The sequence below is a fragment of the Halichoerus grypus genome, chromosome X, assembly GCF_964656455.1.
Source record: "Halichoerus grypus chromosome X, mHalGry1.hap1.1, whole genome shotgun sequence".
NCBI classification, from domain to species: domain Eukaryota; kingdom Metazoa; phylum Chordata; class Mammalia; order Carnivora; family Phocidae; genus Halichoerus; species Halichoerus grypus.
In genome coordinates this window covers 92152046-92175611 of record NC_135727.1, presented here as the reverse complement: position 1 = coordinate 92175611, position 23566 = coordinate 92152046, and the positions used below count along the sequence as shown (strand labels likewise).

Below are 23566 nucleotides of genomic sequence, written 5' to 3'. Positions count from 1 at the left end.
AAATTTATAAGTTTATATATATGTATATAAGCATATATACTTATACCAACATAAGATCTAGCAATTATTCAGAAAGAGATGGCAAAATTGCAATCCTCTCAATGCTTCTGTACATTCACTGGTTACCTTAACACACACACACACACACACACACACACACACACACACACGAATTTACTTCTCATAAAGTCATTAAGCCTGTGGGATATTCTGATGGGGAAAATCCCTGTTCCTGGGACCCTAAGGCACGGTTCTTACTCCTCAAGGCACAGGCTGTTCTCATTGGACAATCAGAACTATTTCACAAAACCAGATAAACAAAAACCCCAAAACAACCTAATATGATAGGGGCCGGGAAGACTTTATTTAAAAATTTTAAAAGGCGAGGCACCTGAGTGGCTCAGTCGTTAAGTGTCAGCCTCTGGCTCAGGTCATGATCCCAGGGTCCTGGGATCGAGCCCCGAGCCCCGCGTTGGGCTCCCTGCTTGGTGGGAAGCCTGCTTCTCCCTTCCCCACACCCCCTGCTTGTGTTCCCTTTCTCGCTCTGTCAAATAAATGAATAAAATCTTAAAAAAATAAAATATAAATAAAATAAAATAAATTTAAAAGGCAAGAGAGTCCCAGTGTGCCAGCTGAGCGACATCAGGGAAGGACAGGGTCTAGGAAGAACTCAGCATGGATCAAGTAGCCACCAGGAAATGTGACCACACAGAGGGCTGTGGGTATCCTCTGGCCAGCATTCTAAGCAGACAATCTGAGGCCTTAGCTTCAGCCTTCCCCAGTGCTTGGCCCTCCCTGAGGCTGTGAAGAAGGTGTCAAGGAATGCCTAGTGCCCCTAAGCCACCTGCTCAGAAGAGAATCCTTCAGGGGCTTGCCACACCAACAGTCACCAAATGAGGGTGCTGCCTCTATATATTATGGACATGTTATGTTTGCCTTTTAAGTCAGTCACTGTCCCCAGTCTTTTTTAAATGTATTTATCCACTCGTGTTTCAAAAAAATTAGATTTCAGGAAAAAAAAAAAGGAATCAACATCTATGAGCCTAATTGCCTTTAAAAGCTCAATCAAGGGCTTAAATCAGGGAGGGTTAGGAGTCCATCAAGATAGACGTGAGACCAAGGAAACTCATGTGAAGTATCCAGGAACACATTTTAATCCCAGAATTGCTTTACCTTGCCATTCGGCTCTCTTTTAGGTAAACCATCTCTATGGTTGGTTTGAATACATTAAGTAAATTCATATTCATATTTGCCAAAACAAAAAATCAGGAATATAAGAGCTGTGGATTCTCCTCCTGGAAGGTTAGATCTCAGGGAACGTGGGCTGCCGAAGATCTGGTAATGCTTGTGGGGCCCCAGGGAGGAAGGGGGTCTGCGAGCTGGGCAGCCCAGCTCTGAGCTCACAGCTGCTCCAGAGCCTACACATGACAGGCGGGTCTCAGGGTCGTATGAGAGGGATGAGTTCGGACTAGAGCCTGGTGGAACCTTTATTATCCCTGTGCCGCGCTCGAGGGCATCTTGATTTTAGGGCGTACTGGATTCGGGTCCCCGGGGTGGGTGTGGGAGGGGCGATGCAAAGTGCACCCTTTGGTGCGCTTGTGCGATGTCATGGGCTGGAAGGAAGTGGGAATGAGGGAGGTCCGGGACCAACCCGGAGAGGAGAGCCCACGTGTTAGTAAAATGATGGGTCTGTGCTTCAGATTGCGTTTGCAGGTAGAGCTGACTCTGAGCCCTAGTCTGTGGGCCTGGGGAGAAACTAGATATTGCGGGTGGTCGAGGGGTCCAGATGTGGGGGGATCAGGTGTGCACTACAGCTCCTGGGCCTGCCGGGGGCAGGACGGGCCGGGAGACCTGGGTGTAGGTGCGAGGCAGGTGAGGGTGCACCTCTAGCAGAACCAGCATCATTAAGATGCCTTTTCAGCTGCACTCTGGTTGTGCAGGGGGGCGGGGGGCCGCAGTGCGCAGGCGCAAGTGTTGGCTGCACACAGAGCGTGCTGCTTTTCGCGCTCATCAGTGGCGTGGCGAGTCCCCGCGCGGAGAGCCTGGGCACAGACGCCAGACCTCCACCCCCTCCACGCGGCCACGGCACCGGATGCGCGTCTTTGCCCGGGCCCGCCCACGTCGGGAGGAGCGGCTCGGCGTCAGTGCGGACGTCAGAGAAGACGACTCCACGCTGCCCAGTGATTCTCTCGTGGTCTCATTTGTCTCAAGCGATTGTTCCAGCGCACACGTGAGGGTGTTTTCAATCACAAATTTGTTTGAAAAGGAACGAGTGAAAATATTTTAAATGGGCAACGATAGGTGTTTGAATGATTTGTGATAATGGACTAGGGCCTTTGAAACTGTTCTCTTAAATGTGTATTTCTTGATAAAGATATCTTTGACCCATATAAATAAAAGCAGTTATCACACACACACACACACACACAAATTAGGAATATAAATCTGCCACTTCAAATACACCCATAACATATTCTAAAATGACACACACATACATACACACACAATTAGCCATTGCCATTCATATTTGCTGATATGAACTGGAATTTTACACCTTGAAAAGAAAGGTGGACCAGGTCACTTATTTGTGTATTATTACACCAAGTGCTCGACTCTCGACTTCACAGTTTACAAAGTACTTTCACACAGAGTAGCCCATCCAATTCTCACAAAGGTGCTCTGGGGACCACTGTGCATGAGAGGCATGTAAGGCTCGAAGGTGTGGAGTGAGCTGCCCGGAGTCACGCATCTGCCAAACAGCAGCACCAGACCTGGAAAGTGGGTCTTCCGAGCGCAGGGCATTACACTCACACCAGCTACCCTTCTCGACTCCTACCACATCCTTTTAGGGAAGAAAGTACGGCACCTCCTAGTCCTAGTCCTGGCTGCTAGTGGAATCCTAGGTCTTTCATCTTCTTCTTAATTGGCCAGTCACGTGTGGTTGCCACGGCCATGACTGGTTCAGTCTCCCCTACTTTTCCCTCTCCGTTCCAAGCCAGCAAAAAGAGACAAAGGAGATGGCGTGCCCTGGTAAAGGCTTCAAGAATATGAGCCTAAAACAGATCAGGATGAGAAGGTGCACCATTCTAAGACTTGCATTTCTACTCCTCCTCCCATTCCTCACTGGGTAATGTTACCATGAGACACAGAGCCACAGAGCCAGAGAGACCAAGAGAGAGTGAGCAGCGGAAGAAGTGTGCAGAACATGAAGGCACCTACAGGTGAATTCTTTCCCTGACAACAGGCCCCACAAGCAAACGGAGCTGTAGCACAAAATCAAAGCTAATTCCGATGATATTTTTTCAAGTTGGGAAAAAAAAAAAACAAAGGCCTGTGTCCACATGACAACTATAGGTGCGTAGGTCAAAGGGTCTGAATATATCTGTTTCCATACCCGCAGTCAAGTGGTGGAATGGTTATTACACATTTAATTGATGGCAGCTTTAATCACAGATGGCAAAACCATCTACAAACCAACTATTTCAGTGCCACCCTAAAGATTATTTAAAAAGGAAAGAGACTGAACTGCTAGCAGACAGCCCGAAAGACTGGCACTGCAAAAACAACTTAAATTGCTAACTGGCAAAGCCTGTTATTTGTTTTTCTTCTGGGAAAATGAGGCTGACAGAGGGAAGGCTCTGCAGAACCTAAAGTGTTTTTCAGCCAGTAGAATGGCTTTCACAACCAGTGATTTGGTCTCATTTTAAAGCAACTATGACCTTGATGATACATTAAGATTAGTTATTTAAGATATCACATTAGTCATCACCCATTTGATCTGATAAGGAGTTCCCAAATTCTTCACTTAGATAGAGAATAACATTGCTTATACCCATAAAATCATCTCCTATCTGTGACGTGTCAATAGCTGACATATAGATTTAGATACTTTGACAACCCCATAGAGTAGGCAGGAAAAAGATACATCTTTTGGTACAGAAAACCTAAATCCGGAGGGAGAGTAGGATAGATAGGTATAGCTTTTTTTTTTTTAACTTTTAATTTTGGAGTAATTACAAATTCACAGAAATTGCAAAGATAGTATAGAGGGGTCCTGTGTACCTTCACTTAAGTTTCCTCCACCGGTTATACCTTATATAACCATAGTACAAGATCAAAACCAGGAAACTGACATCGGGACAAAGTGTGTGAATAGTTCTGTGTCATTTTATCGTATGTGTAGATTCATGGATCCACTGCTGTGATCAAGACGCAGAACTGTGCCATCACCACCAAGACCTCCTTTACAGTCACACCCCCCTCACCCCCAACATCCCTAACCCACGGCAACCACTAATTTGTTCTCCATCCCTATACTTTGGTCATGCCTAGAATGTTATATAAATGAAATCATACAGTACGTGACCTTTTGAAGTTAGATTTTTTTTTTACTCAGCATAATGACTTTGATGTCCATCCGAATTGTTGTGTGTATCAGTAGTTCCATTTTATTGCCGAGTAGTAGTCCACGGTATGGCTGTGTGTTTAACCGTGCACCTACGGCAAAACATTTTGGTTGTTTCCAGTTTGGGGCTATTACGAATAAAATGCTATGAGCAATTATGTACGGGCTTTTGTGTGAACGCAAGTTTTCACTTCTCTGGGAGAAGTCCTCAGGAATGAAATTGTGGGGTCATATGGTAATTTCAACTTCAGCTTTGCAAGAAACCATGAAACTGCTTTCCAGAGCGGCCACGCCAGCTTATATTCCTACCGGCGACATAGGAGCACTCCAGATTTTAAAACAGAGCTGAATCACTGATGATTAGACAACTATAATCTCTGAGTGGGTGCAGAACACAGTAATAAGCAATGTGGGAGAAGGGAAAAACTAGAAAATTATGTAGGTACTTTAACACAGAGATCCCCATGCTTTAAGAAATACTGGCAAAAACCTCTTACCTTCTTTAGACTGTAGCCAGCGTGGAAAATAATTGGAGGCAGAAGGATGTTGAAAAAGACCTCTGGATCAAACGTTACCTGAAAGTTTAAAAAGAAAAAAGTCAGGGCGGTGTGTGTGTGTGTGTCTCACTGGCTCAGTTGGTACAGCAAGCAACTCTTGATCTCAGGATCATGAGTTCAGGCCCTGAGTTGGGCATGAAGCCTACTTAAAAAAAAAAGAGAGAAAAGTCAATTTCTAGTTTAATACCAGTTGGTGCTATAATATCTGCTTAATATTTTCAGCCACTGACTAAAGTTTGAATATTCAAAGCAAATAAGATAAATGTGAAAAATCGTGGACTCGTCACAAGAGAGATGCCACAGTTCCCCCTATGGACGGCCATGTTCTTCTCCATACAGCACTCTGACTCCTGCTCTTCGTGTGTTGTTTAATATATATTAAGAAATAACAGTTGGGGCGTCTGGGTGGCTCAGTTGGTTAAGTGACTGCCTTCGGCTCAGGTCATGACCCTGGAGTCCCTGGATCGAGTCCCGCATCGGGCTCCCTGCTCAACAGGGAGTCTGCTTCTCCCTCTGACCCTAACCCCTCTCATGTGCTCTCTCTCATTCTCTCTCTAATAAATAAAATCTTAAAAAAAAAAAAAAAGAAAGAAAGAAAGAAATAACAGTTCAGGGGCGCCTGGGTGGCTCAGTTGGTTAAGTGTCTGCCTTCAGCTCAGTCATGATCCCAGGGTCCTGGGTTCGAGCCCCACGTCATGCTCCCTGCTTGGCAGGAGCCTGCTTCTCCCTCTCCCACTCCCTCTGCTTGTGTTCTCTATCAAATAAATAAATAAAATCTTAAAATAAAAAAGAAATAACAGTTCAGTGCAATTTTGAGGACTCACAGAAAGCTTCCGGCCAACATTTTTTAAATGAGAAATAAAAACATCTTGATTTTTATCAAGCCTTTATAAAGGGTCAACTGCAATAAAAGATGCTGTCATGATTCTTTATTAATTTTCTGGATCCTCCCACAGAACCACTTATTGACACTGTTCTACTGAATTTAAGTCTCTTTTGAGTGACCAGCCTTTTGTGAGACCTGATGTGGCCTGGATCAGTGTCGCCAATGATGCTAGCAGCTTTCTCAACATCAACGTGAAAATTGGGGGGCTTTAGGGGGACTGAAATTACTTTGTAGGCTCGATACCCAGAAATCACTCTGAAACTATTAAGGAGCAAAATCTTATCACATCCAGAAAAGAATTAAGCAGTCTATATACCTCCCAAACTTTTTAAAGAATTTGTTCATGTTGGTAGATTGATTGGCTCTTACTGAAATTAATTTTAAAGCTTCACTCTAATTATTAAAAGTCAACTTAGGGGGTGCCTGGGTGGCCCAGCCGGTTAAGTGTTCGACTCTTGATTTCAGCTCAGGTCATGATCTCAGGGGTCATGAGATGGAGGCCTGTGTGGGGGGACTTAAGATGCTCTCTCTCCCTTTCCCTTTGCCCCTCCCCCCCCCACTCTCGGTCTCTTAAAAGAAAAAAAAAAGTCAAGTTAGCATTTCTCCTTAGAAACTGGAAATGTTAACCAGCCTAATTAAAAGTGAAATGGTTCTGGGGCGCCTGGGTGGCTCAGTCGTTGGGCGTCTGCCTTCGGCTCAGGTCATGATTCCAGGGTCCTGGGATCGAGCTTCGCATCGGGCTCCCTGCTCGGTGGGAAGCCTGCTTCTCCCTCTCCCACTCCCCCTGCTTGCGTTCCCTCTCTCTGTGTGTGTCTGTCAAATAAATAAATAAATCTTTAAAAAAAAAAAGTGAAATGGTTCTTGCAAATTACATTTTATTCGATCTTCTTGCTGAAGACAGGAGTAGTGTGAAAAACAGGGAACGTCAGAATGAGAAGGGGCTTTGGACAAGACTCAGTATGAGGACACTGGGGCCACAGTCACGTGGGAACCAGCACGAGAGTCTCCTGCCACCTACTCCAATACTGTGCATCAAGCTGCCTCAGCCCGTCTCTTCGCCCCTTAGCCAACAACAATGATCTCAGCCTTGTCTGCTCTCCCACCTTTGCTTCGTGCAGCAAAGCTTAAACAGAAGGGATGTGAATCAACCTTTTCCTAAAGGTAACAGGAGTGAAAGTCAGCATCACCTTCTATTATGATTTAAAAGATGGAAATGGGTTGGGTTCTTTTCCCTTCTCTCCCCCCATCCTATCCAGTACAGACTCAAGCTGCCATTTCAAAACAGCCACGAGCATGGTGATTACACTGAATATCTTTCTCAGTTGCATTTAATTTCACAAATGTTTATGGAAATCCCAGGCATTCTTATGAGGGGTTGAGAGAGACGAGTTCACTAGGACTGCCTTTAAGGACACAGAGAAGATGGGCATTATGCTCCTGGTTGAGAATAATTTTCCTTAAGGATTAGGGTAGATCCTAAAAACAGTAAGAATTTAATTTGCAGAGCACAGGCTACACCCTGCCTTTGACCGCAAGCCTTCGCACGCATTCGCCTTGTTCTATATGAAAAGAGACTCCCCACAACCTGGATTGCCCAGAGCTTAGACAGAAGCCTCCCTGCTGATAAGCCTGGGTCTACAGAATAAGAGACTATATGTGGATAAATACAGATCTCTTGCTTCTCTTGGAAATCACCCGAGTGAAGAGATATATGATCCCTTGGTCATGTATTTTAGCTACCCCCAATGTCAAATGAAAAACAGTTATTGGACTCAAATTCTAAGACAACAAGGTATTTCCCCTCCAAAGATTCATTAAGCCTTTGGCATCACTCACCAATGAGAATGGGCACTAAATAAGTATATGTAGAATACGGCAAAAGAACCAGGAAGAACTAAGACTTACAATCGGGAACACTGAATAAATGAGCTTAAAGTGAAACCGATCTCTTTTTTTAAGATTTTTATTTATTTATTTGAGAGAGCAGGAGTGGGGGGAGAGGCAGAGGGAGAGGGAGAAGCAGACACCCCGCGGAACAGGGAGCCCGACTCAGGGCTCGATCCCAGGACCCCAGGATCACAACCTGAGCCAAAGGCAGACGCTTAACTGACTGAGCCACCCAAGTGCCCAGAGTGAAACCAATCTTATTTTAAGAAAGAAACAACCCCATCCTTAAACCATAACAAGAGACATCGTAAGGAAGAGATGGGCATGGACAGACAGGCTGAGTGGTGACGTACAAACCACGGCACAACATGGCGGCCCACGTCAGCTCCTGACCCTAACGAAGTTGACAGGCTCAAGTTCACATCTGGTTCTTTCTTCTCATCATAGCCCCAATGCTTCCTAGCAAAACTGGGAGCCAGGAAGGTACCCATGCTCCAGGAGTTTGCAAGGATTTCTCTCCGCAAGGCAAAGATAGAATCAGGAAGTCAAAAATCATGTCAGGACCCCAATGGCTGAGTGTTCCCCAGCTCACCTTCCTCAGCATGTCATTCTGCTCTACACTGTTGATCTTGCCAGGGCTGATTTCTCCTTTCAGGGTGTATTCAAAGAACTTCCCGCTGACGTTCACCAATAAGGTGCTGAAGGCCCTGTCTTCCTGAGTACAGCTGAGTGACTTGTCATGACCGCTGGTGGCAGGGGTGCCATACCTCAGGATCACCCCAACGATGAGCCCTGAAACAGAGTGCGGGGGGGGGGGAGACAAACCATCAGGCCTGCAGGACAGAAAGCACGGACATAATGACACGGTGGATTTGCAACAACTAAGAAACACAGAAGTATTCTTAGAGCCCAGGCATGAAGTGTGTATTTTAGGAGCAGCTGCATGGTCCTTCTAAAGGGTTAACCTCCTCCAGCACGAGTCCCTCATCCACCAGGAGGACGAGGTAGGACAGTACCTCTCCTGGTTATCATGGCACTGAGTATTTTTCCCAAGTGATCGTGTCTCGTTTCTCAGGCTTCTGGTGGAGGAAGATGGAATGATAAGAAGCAAAGTCGTTTCTGCCAAGGACAGCACAAAGCAGAACTGCTGAGCTTTGATCTGTACCAGCAACAGCCCTCAGGCCAGTCCTGTGGACATCTGCCAGCAAGGACCAGGCCACAGAATTTCTAGCTCCTAAAAATGCAACTTGCTTTTTGCCACACACCCGAGGAATGGGAGTGGCGGGGGAGACAGAAAGAAAAGAAATGCTTTTGTTTAGATCATTGCAAGTACTGGGTATCATGCAGGAAGTAATTATATCCCTCGGGGAGCTAAACATCACAGTGCAAATGTGTATGATCATGGTTCCAGGACTACAGAGCTGTCTTCTTAGGGCTGTGGCTACGAGTCTTTAGGTCTCATTCCGGTCTTAGGTGGGGTTTCCCATTAGGGAAAAAAAAAAACAACTCAGCAAAACTAGGGATAAGCATGTGATTCCACAGCGAAGGAGTGTTGCTCCCTTGGTCCTGGACAGAAGGCCCATATGCTACAGTAAAAGTGAGTGATATGTGAAGAAAACATAAATCGCCAAAAGACACTTTCTACAGTTCTGAGGAGGAAGATTTCTGACTTCTCTCTACAGTCAGTTCTTTGCTAGCGGTATTAAAAGACAGAATGCTAAAAATGTTCCCCATCTCATTTTGCCATTAATGGAGCAAGTTCCATGAGAAAAACAAAGTTCTACGTTTACTATATTCTGTGCATAATGTTCTATAATGTCTCTTATCACCAAGACATACGAGAACTCACAAGACATTGTTGAAGAACAATATGTGAAATCTAGAAAAATAGTTTTTTTAAAAGATTGTATTTATTTATTTATTTATTTATTTATTTATTTATTTATTTATTTAACAGAGAGAGAGAGAGAGAGAGAGAGGGAGAGAGTACAAGCAGGGGGAGCGGCAGGCAGAGGGAGAGGGAGAAGCAGGCCTCCCCGCTGAGCAGGGAGCCCGATGCAGGTCTCGCTCCCAAGACCCTGGGATCATGACCTTAGCCAAAGGCAGACACTTAACTGCCTGAGCCACCCAGGCACCCTTACAGTTCTTTTTTTTCCCCCAAGATTTTATTTATTTATTTGATATAGAGTGTGAGCACAAGCCTGGTGGGGGGGGCAGAGAGAGAGGGAGAATCAGACTCCCCGCTGAACAGGGAGCCCGTCAGGCTCGGTCCCAGGACCCCGGGATCATGGTCGGCTCAGGTCATGATCCCAGGGTCCTGGGATCGAGTCCCGCATCGGGCTCCCTGCTTGGCGGGGAGCTTGCTTCTCCCTCTCCCTCTGCCTGCCTCTCTGCCTACTTGTGCTCTCTACCTCTCTGTCAAATAAATAAATAAAATCTTTAAAAAAAAAAATACAGTTCTATAAGCCAAACTCTGTGTCTGTACTGCATTATTATTATTATTATTATTATTATTATTAAAGATCTGTATTAACAGATACTTGCAGCTGGTTGACCTTTGTCAAAAAATAAATTGTAAAAGTTCATTACAAATTAAAAACGAGGTTCTTAATAATCTCAAGCAGATATAATAACAGTTTTAAAACCTTTAAAGGTTGGGGCACCTGGGTGGCTCAGTTGTTAAGTGTCTGCCCTCATTCAGCTCATGATCCCGGGGTCCTGGGATCGAGCCCCACGTCGGGCTCCCTGCTCGGCAGGAGGCCTGCTTCTCCCTCTCCCGCTCCCCCTGCTTGTGTTCCCTCTCTCGCTGTCTCTCTCTGTGTCAAATAAATAAATAAAATCTTTAAAATAAATAAATAAATAAATAAATAAAACCTTTAAAGGTGTAGAAAAAAAAGCCAGCCTTTAAAGAAAAACATGTTGATCGTTACAAAAAAAAAAAAAAAAAGGATATCGTCTTTAGGGAAAAAGTAAAAACCCCATAATGCAGATCGTTCGGGTCATCAGGTTACGGGGCAAGCACTTGAGGTCTTCAGCACCAATCTTTTGTTCAGATCTTATTTGCTGGCATTTCATATTCATTTCTTCTTGTTGGGTGACTAACCGGGATGATGTCAGAGATGGTAAGCTAGCACTTAGTCTCTCCCTGCTCAGCCTCAGAACGGACTTCCCAGCTGCGGCCTCTCGGCCATCTTGCAGGTCAGGGTTTCCTGGGTGTCTGTGCTGGTAACTGAAGTTGGGGAGGTCCCTACACTGAGGTGGCTGCTGACCGTGGGTCCCTTCTCCTTGATTTTCCTGCTCCTCTTCATGAGAATCGCAAGTTTCTAACCCTGATGGACAGTCTGTCTCCCTGGTCTACCTTGTTCTCCTGTACCCTGGCTGTCAGTGCCCTTCTCCCTTCTCCCTACACAGGAGGCTTGGAAGACTCTGGTCAACACTCATAGGGTCTCTGTATGGAGTAAGGTGTGCACTGCTGGGCCTGGCATCCTCTTTCTTTCCCGATGATTCTCCACAACATTTGCTGCCTCTGCACCCTTTCCTCTGTCAGGAACATCGAACCACAGTTTCTCTAGCCTCTGCATTGGGAAGGTGCTTCCTGGGGTTTCTTCTTTATGGCAGTCTAGTGGACAAGTATATATCGCTTGGTGTCATTCCTGTGGATGAAAACAGATTTGTTTCTGACACTGAACCATTTTACTATTCTTTACACTTTTGTCACGATGACCTTCTTGTCCCTGCCGGTGGGTCACCACTCCCTCCACCCTGCCCACGGAGCCACGTTGGGTGGTGGCAGGGCTGAGGAGGGGTGGCAGGAGGCTGCTGGGCCTCAGCCCTGCTGCTCAGGGTCACAGTGCTGGGGATTGTGACCAGGGCTGGCTGTGGCAGCCGCAGCTCCTCCCTGGGCAGGATGGTGATGAGGTCGCCAGAGTGGGGTTCTGCTCAAGGTTCTCTGGGGTTGCTCTCAACTCCAGATGGAGCTCGTATTGGTTTTCATTATTATTATTATTATTATTATTATTATTATTATTATTATTATTATTTCTTCACTCCCTGGTCAGGCAATTATTTTTTCTTTTTTTTTTTTTAAAGATTTTATTTATTTATTTGAGAGAGAGAGAATGAGAGAGAGCACATGAGATGGGGAAGGGTCAGAGGGAGAAGTAGACTCCCTGCCGAGCAGAGAGCCCGATGCGGGACTCGATCCAGGGACTCCAGGATCATGACCTGAGCCGAAGGCAGTCGCTTAACCAACTGAGCCACCCAGGCGCCCAGGCAATTATTTTCTGATCAAGTTTTACATGACAAGAGATGATTCCATAGCCCTTCAACACTCATAAGGCCGGATGACCTGCAGAGTCTGAAGGCTACCTGCCACACGATTTCACTTTAATGTTTCATCAGGAAATCAAAGTAAATCATTTACAGAAGATTATCCTCCTCCCAAATCAATAGCTGCTTCCCAGAACTCAGGGTTTCTTTGCGGTATTACCTCATTGTTACTGGAGGTAACTAGAAGGTAAATCATGCTACCACAGGGTCTTCACAATGACTACTACTCTAATGAAAGATGAGGCATGATACTGTCATTTAGAATAGGAAATATATTTGATCTTTGTCCCAATTTCCAGATACAGAGCTCCTAAAACCCTTGGAATGGGGGAGTGCCAAGTGTCTTTTTGTATGCTAATAAGATGACTGGTGGTTGGAGGCTCCTGCATTATCCTCAGGATGGGAGCTGGTTGCCAAGGGAATGAACTTCATGATTACAGAGTTGAAAAATTAAACCCCGCCCCAAAACTCCAGGTACGGGAGAGGGGCAAGAGGTAGAGTTAATCACTAATGGCCAATGAGTTCATTTAACCATGCCTAAGTAATGGAGTCTCCATAAAAATCCCCAAAGTATGGGGGCTCAGAGAGCTTCTGGGTTGGTGAACATGTGGAGGTGTGGGGAGGGTAGTGCACCCAGAAAGGGCGCGGAAGCTCTACACTCCCTCCTTCATACTTTGCCCTATGTATCTCTTTCATCTGGCTGTTCCTGAATTATATCCTTTTATAATAAACCCACAATAAAATAAGTAAACTATTTTCCTGAGTTCTTTGAACCATTCTACAAATGACCGAACCTGAGGAGGGCGTCATGGGAACCTCTGATGTGTAGCTGGTCGGCCAGAAGCGCAGGTGACCACCTGGGACTTGTGATTGATATCTGAAGTTTGGGGGGAGGGGTCTTGTGGGACTGAGCCCTTACCCTGTGGGAGCTGATGCCATCGGCAGGTAGTGTCAGAACGGAGTTGAATCACAGGACACCCAGTCACTACCCATTAGAGAGCTGGAGAACTGCTTGGCATGGGAAAATCCCCACACATCTGGTTACAGAAGTGTTGGGTATGAGTACTGTATAAAGGGGAAACAGGAAATTTTTTCTTATAGGAGTTTCATATTTGCAGACAAATTCCTCAATTACAGGAAATGCCCTCGTATTCTCCTCTCTCCAGTAACCATCACCATCATACTAGAAGTGCTATTAACTGATGAATATTGTTTTTATATACTGATAAAACGTTTCCCTCCCTACCTGGGCCCAATGCACCCATTTTAAAGATGGGAGACAGTGAAGGTGATGCTGCTGCCCCCTTGTGGGAAAATGTGGCAACATAAAACACCACAGCAAAGACACAAGGTCAACACCGTCCTGATAGTTTTGACCAAAATGATACCAAGCAACAGGATACACTGCTAACTCAAGGCAGATTTTGAGTTACTCCTCAAGCATCTTAGATTCATATTTATTATCACTGTAGTTCATGGCACAAAGAAACAGAGTCATCGGAAAGAGTAAGATATTAGGGCTGTGGAGGTGCATTTTGGTAAGAAAAGGATAAAGGTGTACAAAAATCATGAACGGCATATTTTCATCTGCTAGATCTGGAAGACATCCTCTGATGGGGAACTGTAAAAAGGTCCTAACTATAAGGAATTAAAACAAAACATTAAGTTTCTTTAAAAGCTCAAAGAAGTCAGTATCCATGCAAAAAAAAAAAAAAAAGATGGAGATCAACAGAGGCATTGAAGATTTTACAGATCAACATCATAGCGTTCTGGATTACAAAGAGAAATAACCTATTATGTATGTGGGCCAGAAACGTAGCACATAAGATGTCAGCTGCTGAAGAAAAAGAATCACTGACTTCACACGTATCTGACTAATATCAGGGAAGAATGTAGTTTCAAAATCTTACAGAAAGCAAAGATGGATGAAATTCCTTTGACATCTGACAGGGCTTAAGATGGTGAACTCCAAAGATGCAAAAATTCAAGACTTTTTCAGGAAAAAAAAATTTAAGACTGCTTCACCATGGAGGTACTAAAACAACTCACTTCGCAACTGTATTAGCATATTGGGCTGATGGTGTACAACTGCCAACTTTTCTAATTTTTAAAAGGAAGACCAAACCTCTCCCCCCATATACAGTGGATATATATGCTCATCCAAAAACTGGTGGTATGAGGAAGGAATTTAATTATGGACAAAGTGTGGTTCAAAAACCCCACGCGGCCGTTAAAGAAACTAGGCCCCATGAGTCAGGTGCCAATTCCTGCATTTGTGACTGAAGCTGTTGGGGGGGACAGTTGAACAAGTCGACACTCAGCTAGCTGTAATTCTAGACTGCCATCCACCTGCTGTAATATTTAGATGTCTCTATTAATAAGCCTTTGTTAAGGAGTTGGGGAATAGGTACATGGATGCACTGTTCTCTAAGGAGGTTTCACTTCCACTATATGAGCAATTGGGAGTAGAGGATCACCAGTTCCATCTGGCTACTACTGTGGGCTTGTTTACAGCACACAGGGGTTGTTCTGAGCTCGAAAGCTCCATCTGAAATTCTGAGAAAAGAAAGCACCCTGTTCCACACCCAGTTACACAGTCTGCGATGAAAGTGAATCTAATTTTGAAACATTTCCATTTGTAATCACTTCCTATTTCCTACTCTCAGCCCCAGGCAACTACTGATCTACTTCCTGTCTCTATAGATTTGCCTTTTCTGGGCATTCCATATAAATGGAGTCATAACATATGTAGTCTTTTGTGTCTGGCTTCTTTTGCTGAGTGTAAGGTTTTCAAGGTTCATCTGTGTGGAAGGAAGGTATCAGTACTTCATTTCTTTTGACTGCTGAATAGTATTCCACTGTATGAATATACCATATTTTGCTTATCCATTCACCAGTTGATGAGCATTTGGGTTGTGTCCACTTTTTTGCTATTATGAATAATGCTGCTCTGGATATTTGCATACAAGTCTCCACGGACATGTTTTCATTTCTCTAGGGTAGATACCCAGGAGTGGAACTTCCGGGTCATATGGTAAATCTATGTTTACTATTTTAAAAAACTGCCAAAATTTTTTTCCACTTGGGAAACTGTGTACCTTGAGATTCACCCAAGTAGTGAATTAACACTCCTTTTGACTGTTGACTAGTACTCCATTGTATGAATATACAAAAGTTTCTTTATCCATTCACCTGTTGAGGGATAGTTGGCTTGTTCCCAGATGTTAGCTATCACAAGTTAAGTTTTGACCATCCATGAACAGGGTTTTACATGAACGTGTTTTCATTTCTTGAGTAAATACCCAGAGTGGGGTTGCTCAGTCATAGGGCAAGTGTGTGTTTATTAGAATCTGCCAAGTCATTTCTCAGAGTTACTATGCCATTTTGTGACAACCCCTTTCCCCCAAGCAGTGTATGAGAGTTCTAGTTGCTCCACATCCAGTAACTCTTGATAATACTCCAGAAAATCTGTGAATCACCAAACAGCCAGCCTGGGAGTAATGCTACCCTGATAGAGGATGACTTTGATGAAAGAAAGAAACTGAGTCCATAGCTCTTTAAGATACAAGTTCTGTCTTGTTCCGACCAGTATATGAGACACTAAAATAGTGAAAATCAAGCCCATCAGGCAAGAGTTCGCCCTCCCATCCAATGCCCCTCTTCTCCAGCAGCTGGCATTCCAGAGATTTGACTAAGACCAAGATGGAACACGTTTTTGTGATTCAAAACCACCATCAATTATAAGTAGCTTCCCCAAATCTGGAATGTCACAGTTGGGAATAAAAAGAAGAAATGATTTTAGGTCTTAGATATCTGCTTAACAACACCAGACATGGGAGAATTGTTATACTGTCCCATGAAGCTCTTGGGTGAGCCACCACAAAAACCCTCCCATCCTTGCTGTGCAGCACTTCTCCACACATGACCATATACCATATAACCTTCTGACGATCTTTACAAAAGGAAGAGCCTCACTCTAGTGTAGAATGAAAGACTGGAAAAGCCTTTCATTGAAAACTAGGACCAAGGAGGCAGACTTGGGCTCCATGACTGAACTTTCAACTAGAGGAGTCCAATACGGTACCCAAGTGTAGGTTGATTACACTTGCCTCATTCTAGGTGGGGCCTATGCTGGCTCAACACTTCCAGGGCTGGAGGGATTATTTCTGCCTAATCCAGGATTACAGCCTCAGGAATCCCATTATTGCCACACCCTTAAACCACACTCTCCAAGCTCTGCCACTAATCAATGAGACATTTTGACCTGGTTCCTTTATCTCCCAATTGGTTCAAAGTTCTGGTAGGGAACAGAGAGTATCACTAATTCAACCCCTCGAACACCAACAGTATAGATAACCACCCATATTCTTAAACACATTTTCTTCAAAATGCTTTTAAAATAAAATCCACAGATATGTTTGAGTGGAAGATAATGGGAAGCCAGCAAATTCCTGGATTAGGTCTAGGGACCTTTCAAATTATAGTATCGGTTTTCTGTTTTAGACCAGGTATATGATTTATTTGTTTCTGCTTCACACTCTGCCATTTTCCAAAATCAAGGATAATACCACCTGTGGCTGTCATCACTCAACACATTTTAATTGCTGTTTTGTGTATTTCCCCTTCAATTACACACATTAATCAAATTCAAGTCAACTGCCAAAGGACTACAAAGGTTACCACAGTGGATTATCACCCACTTTCCTGACCTGTCTGCCACTCCTTAAAGGCCCAGCCAAGACTTTCAGATGATGAACACCAGCTACCCTTTGACACAAATTAATCAATCTTTCCTCTGAGCTTCTGTCTGGAATTCTCTCCACACTCTGTCTTCCCTAATCATCCTCACAGGGTTAAGCCCTACTTATCCTTTAGGTCACAATATAGTTATCACTTCTTCCAGGCAGGGAAGCCCTTCCTGATACCTCAGGACTGGACTGGATTCTCCACAATCAGGGCTGCCCTCGCAGAATTCCACATGAAAGATGCTCCGTGGAATTGTTCAGGGCACAACCTATACAACCGTATGTGGCTGCCCTGCTCACCATGCATCTCCAGAACACAGTCCCTTGTTATCAGAGCAACAACTGCACTGCACTGTGAAGGCCTTTTAACAGCCCCTCCCTCATCCCCAGGGCTAATTCTCCCAAGGGCAATGCTCAGGGAGTACTCACCAGCCATTCCTGCATCTGACCCACCACAGCCACACAATAAATGACAGTAGACTATGGGCACATTAGCCAGTAGCCATCTGTTAACAAAGAATTACCTTATGTGAGTCATAGGAAAAGACACTTAGTTCTGAACCCCAAGAAAGCAACTACTTATTTTCAACCTCCTACCTGCCACAAAATGCAAGGGTACCCACATTTATTAGCCTTTAGAATTTGGCCCAAATTAATGAATACACTTCAAGCACTCTCACCAGTTAAAAACCTTCCAGTGGTTTTTATGAGGCATATTATAGAGTCTACCCTCCTAGAGGCTCTGAAGTTCAGTAGCACTGCAAATAAAGGGATGCACTAATCGCAGTTATCTTAGAGAGCCACGAAACCAGAGCACACAACAGCACCTACCTTTGCTGCTCTTAGTGACCGCAATTACTAAGGGATGGCTGAGCCTTAACCTGAAATGCGAAGCTACAGACACACACGAGTGACAAGGCAGGGTTTTCATAACACATGGGGAAATCAATGAACAGAAACAGAACCGCACTCACCAAAGTTTTAATTGATGATGGTGTATTTTTGCAAATTAAAGAAAACAAAGCCTATTTAAGAATTCACCTGAATTCAAAGACTAGCAACCAAAATAAATTATCTGCTATGGGCTGAACAGCGTTCTCTCAAACTTCCTATGTTGAAGCCCTAACCGCTCCGCCCCTCCACGTGACTGTAATTTGGAGATAAGGTCTTTGAGGAGGAAATAAAGGTTAAGTGAGGTCATAAGGCGGGCCCTCATCCAATAGGATGGGTGGCCTTATAAGAAGAGGGAGAGACACCTGCTTCTTCTTCCTGCGCACGCGTGCACAGAGGAAAGGCCATGTGAGGACACAGCGAGAAGGTAGCCGTCTACGAGCCCGGAAGAGAGGCCTCCCCGGAACCCAACTATGCTGGCATCCTGATCTTACACTTAACAGCCTTCAGAATTGTGAGAAATAAATTTCTCTTGTTTAAGCTACCCAGTCTGTGGTGTTTTGTTAATAGCAGCCCGAGCTGACTAATAACACTATTTCTGAGAAATTGCAGGGGGCTTCTCTAGACTGCCAATAATAGCCTTGCAGCTAACTCACACCCGACCTCACAACTAGGAAACCTTTCTTTTACAGATGGAAAGTTAAGGTCCCACTGTTCTAACACAAGGTCCTTAACTGCTACTCCACAGATGGTTTCTGTCTGTCTTTCCTTTTCCCATACTACCACCACGATGACTCTTCTTAATCTTCCAAAGGAGACTTTCCCCAGATTGCCCTCCCAGCATGAACTCAGACTTTTGTAGAAAGTATTTTCGGGGCGCCTGGGTGGCTCAGATGGTTGAGCATCTGCCTTTGGCTCAGGTCATGATCCCCAGGTCCTGGGATTGAGCCCCATGTCGGGCTCCCTGCTCTGTGGGGGTCCGCTTCTCCCTCTCCCTCTGCTTCTCCCCCTGCTTGTGTGTGCACACTCTCTCTCTCTCTCTCAAATAAAAAAATAAAATCTTTTAAAAAAGTATTTTCCTAGGGCACTAGCCAAGAAACTACCATACCTCTGTTCTCTGTGATCAGAACTGATGGAGCCAGACAAAAGGTTAATTTTCATTAATGCTTTTAAAACATCACCTACTCAGGAAGATACTGAAATGTGTTGTGTTGAGAAATTTAATCAGAGGCACACAATACATAATTTTTAGCTCAGATGATCGTTACAACAATTCTAAAAAAGGAGGAATTTAAATTGATGATGACCTATACTAGTAAGTTAACTATGGTAAGACTACAAAAAACTTTACTATGAAATATATCCGCTACCCAAAAATAGAACTACATATAGGGGATAAAGAGTAATATAATTGGGAAAGAATATACACAGGGGGTTCAAAGGTACCGGTAATTTTGTTTCTTAAGCTGGACAGTAAATACAGAGGTGTTTATTCCACTTTTTAAGTTATCTACACTCTTTTGTATATTTAATATATTTCACAAGACTTTATCAGGCTAAGAATGGTCTACCAGACCTCTAGGTGGCTATCACTCAGTTTGATCAACAGCGTCTTACCAAGAGAGCTAAGCACCCTTTATATTCTTCCCAATCAACACCTGAACTTGCCCTCACCCCACCCCCTGGAAACTGCTACCCTGAACTGGGTGTTTATTATGCCCCTAGAGTCTAATTGTGGATCTGTGTTATTTCATTTTCTACGTTTTTGAATTATGTGTGATATGAATTATTCGGTGACTTGCTTTTTTCCACCCCCCAATGTGCTTATGAGAGTCATCCGTGTTCACATGCGGCTCTGGGTGCATCACGTCTCACTGCTGTGTCGTGCTGGGGCACGTGGATGTAGTTTCCTTCTGCTTTTCTGTACCACTTTCTGGATAATTGCTTCAGATCCTTTTGTCTGGTTTGCTAATTCTCTCTTCAGCTCTTTATCCACTGAGTCTGTAATGTCAATGACTGGTTTTCACTTCTTGAAATTCTATTTGGTTCTTTTCCAAATATGCTGGACTTTTTGTTTGCTAACAGAATCTGAACTAAGAGGTGAATATGTTTATGACCCTCAGCTCTGCACTCTGGGACTACTCACTTATTCCAATCGGCTTCACGGGATGGATAACAACACATTGTTATAAAAGGCCTAAGTGCCTCTTCCAAAGGGTACCGGCTAAATAAATTGTGGTCCCTTCATATAACGAAGTCTGTAGCCATTATACTAAAAAGAATGCAGCAGTGCTACATACAATGCATTAAGTGGGGGGAAAAAAGCAAGGTGCAGAATGAGTTGTATAGCACACTACCTTTCGCATGGGAAATGAAAAAACAAAATCTACCTCAGGTTTTTAAATGCAGCAAAATTCCCTAAAAGGATATCCACACGAAGGTGTAACACTGGTATCTCTACGGAAGGGAACTGAGTTAGCCGGGGATCAGAGGAAAGATAGGATTTAATTTTCACTCTGGAGCCATTTGAATTTTCTACTGTGCACAATATATATATTTCCTGTTAGAAATCAAAACGATAGCTAAATACTGAAGTAAGCCAGGCCATTTCCGACCTCTCTGCTCTCGGCACATGCTGTCCACACTGCCAGGTCTGTCTCCCAGTTCCCACCGTGCCCTCCCCTGTCTACCTGGCCATTTCCTATTCACCTGCAGGACTCATCCGAAACCGCACCAGCTTTGGCACAAATTAGCTGGTGCCCACCTAACTGTTATTCCATGTCTGTCCTCCCCATGATACTGCAAACTCCACTGAACCCAGCGTGATGTCTGGAACGTGGTCATCATTCAAGAAATGTTTGCTGAAAGAATGAAATCATGAAAACCGAAAACTATAATTTGACAACAAATACCATTAATAGATTATACACAGACGGAACCATCAGTTCCCCAAACTGTGAACATAATGCCCTTTTCCCCCTGCACCATATGTTTAAGTTTTGGCAGGGAACAAAACAGCATCTGAAAAGATTACTTTCCTATTTTTGTTGCAATTTCTTGAGTCATGAAATTGGTGTCTGGGAAGTATCCAAAGTCAATAACCAGAGTCGACATTAATGACACATCAAGAAACACTTCACACCATATTCCCAACAAAATCTTTTATGTGCTTATGAGAGCAGAATAAAATGTAACTATTCACTGGTTTAAGTTTGACCCGGCTCAAAACTATATCATATTTAACGGCCTACTTGATAAAATTATTTTAAAACAAAACACACGGTGGAGAAGCTATAATAGAAAAGCTGAGGGTGCCTGGCTGGCTCCGTCAGAGGAGCATGCGACTCTTGATCTCAGGGTCATGAGTTCAAGCCCCACGTTTGGTGTAGAGTTTACTTAAATAAATAAACTTAAAAAAGAAAAGACAATCTGTTGTTCATCCTTCTAAGAGCTGGTACTGAACAGGCGTATGCTGCATTCCAGGAGGAGAGGGCTTTGGGCTGGGTGCTAAGGAGGCATGGAGAACCTGCCCTCCTGAGCCCCCTACCAACACCACACCCACCCCCGCCAGCCTGGGAACACATAACTAATTATAAAGCCAGTCAAATTGTGACAAGCACCATAAAATAGAGGCAGAAACAGGTGACATAGTAGGGAACAGAAAGAATCATTCTTTTAAGTGAAAAAGTAGTTGAGGAAAACTTCACAGAAAAGGTGACTTATATCCATATAATACCATACCAAGACAATACCGTAATAGTATTGTCTCGACTTTCCTATTTTTGTTGCAATTTCTTGAGTCATGAAATTGGTGTCTGGGAAGTATCCAAAGTCAATAACCAGAGTTTGAAATTTTCCATAATAAGCAATTTTTCAGTACAGAACTTAATCCACCCAACATGAAGATTTAAAGCAGGGATTCCGGCAACTGTAGGTCCAGCACGATCTTCCCGTCCCCACTCCAGAAACTTACCTCCAAATCTCCCGAACACCCCTAACTCCGCAGGTGCAAGAGGTAACTGTCACTCCTCCCTGTGAACGTCGTTTCTCTCCCCATCCCTGTCCCCATCAAAGCCGCTTCCCTGTGAGTCAGCCCCATGTCAGTCGCCCACAGGCAGGCACCTAGTTCTGCACAGTGGCAACCATTCTTCTCACGTGGATTTTTTTTTTTTACTAGCCTCCTAGGCCTCCTCGCAGTCACCTCATGCTCCTCGGTGACCTACCTCAAAACCACCACAAGGTCGAGGAAAAGAAAAGGTAAAAATGCTCCTAAATATAGCCGGCTATCTTCTCAACGTCTTGCCACTATATTCCCTGCCACTTATTTTTTTTCCATGTTTTTAAAAACAAAATGCCCACATCTTACCTAAACCAACAAAAAACAATGTTCAGCTCATCACTTGCCAAATATATATTGAGAACTGGCTCGATGTATAAGACCATGTCAAGTGCTAAAAGGAATATACCAGAAATAGCGCACAATGATTCCTGTCCTCTGAGAGCCCATAATCCAGTTGAAGGCGAGTTGTGCAAACAAAAACGCATCATGTAGACAATCCATCAACCATCCTTCTAGTTAGAGTACAGTAGTGGACGTTCACGTTCTCAGGGGAATCATCAGTCAAATACTGTGTGAGCCGGGAGGTTACCACACCATCTGGTTGGTTGCTGTTGACGGGCCAGTGTAACAGAAAGGAAAAGTCTGTTGCAAAATGCACTGTGAAGAATAAGGCAGTGGAATATGGTGAATAAAAATATATAAATGAGGCAAAAGGGGAAGACAAGTAAAAGAAAACACCAAGGCTTTGAGCTGAGGTGGCTGGTAAGGTATGGACAGCATTTACAGGAAGTGAGAATGTCCAGTGGGAAAGCTGGGATTAAAAACGGAAGATGCTGGGGCGCCTGGGTGGTGCAGTGGGTTGAGTGTCTGACTCTTGGTTTCGACTTGGGTCATGATCTCAGGGTTGTGGGATCGAGCCCTGCGTCAGGCTCTGCACTCTGCACAGAGTCTGCTTGAGATTCTCTCCCTCTGGACCTCCCTCTGCTCTCGTGTGTGCGTGCGTGCTCTCTCTCTCTCTCTCATAAATAAATAAATAAATAAATACATAAATAAATAAATACATAAATACATAAATACATAAATACATAAAGAAAGAAAGAAAGAAAGAAAGAAAGTCTTAAAAAAACCCAGAAGGTGCTAACTCTGTCATCACATACACTGATTTCAGAGTATGGCACATTCGGGGTGGAAATGGCCCAAATGATGAGGACATTTGCGTCCAAGGAAGAGAATGGGATAAATTTCTACCCAAGGACAAAAAGAGGCCTCTTTTTCACTTGTCTTTTCTTGGAACTTTTGCATTTTGTACCATGATATGTATTATCTTATCAAAAATTCATTTAAATAAGTTATGAGTTTCAGGACTGTATTATAGAAATTACAGTCAAGACTACATATAAAGACCTGCAAAGCAGCTATGTAAAAATGGTATCTGAAGCCATGGACCAGGCAGTGAAAGAAACCTATCGGATCAAGAACTAGACTTTGGGCAACTCTGCACCTAGGCAAACAGAATGAAAGCAGGGACAGCTGGGTAGCCAGAAGACCCTCCTATGTGCCAGGAAGAAACTCATCCAAAAATACTACCAAAAGCATCATGGAATGCACCTGGAATGGGGGTGGGAGCAGACATGAGGGTCCCCAAGAATTAAAGGTAAGAGAATGAAGGTTTTCCTCAGACAGCCAGCAAAACTGCCATATTTTAGATGTGACTGGCAAATTACGGGAGTAAGCTAGAAGATTAGCGGTTCGTGTGCCCCAAAAACCCTGGGAATCCCCAAACTGCAAAGTGACGCAGTTGGAATG

General features: G+C 44.0%; 1 protein-coding gene across 2 annotated transcripts in view; it reads right to left on the bottom strand.

Annotated features, from left to right (window-relative positions):
* SLC9A7 (solute carrier family 9 member A7) overlaps nt 1–23566 on the bottom strand; it is a 132053-nt gene that overhangs the window by 64886 nt on the left and 43601 nt on the right. For both annotated transcript variants that reach the window (XM_078065389.1, XM_078065390.1), the window contains exons 2-3: nt 8328–8527; nt 4903–4980 (exon numbers count right to left, since the gene is read on the bottom strand). In XM_078065389.1, coding sequence (XP_077921515.1) covers nt 4903–4980; nt 8328–8527 — 278 coding nt within the window. The remainder of the gene's footprint in view (nt 1–4902; nt 4981–8327; nt 8528–23566) is intronic.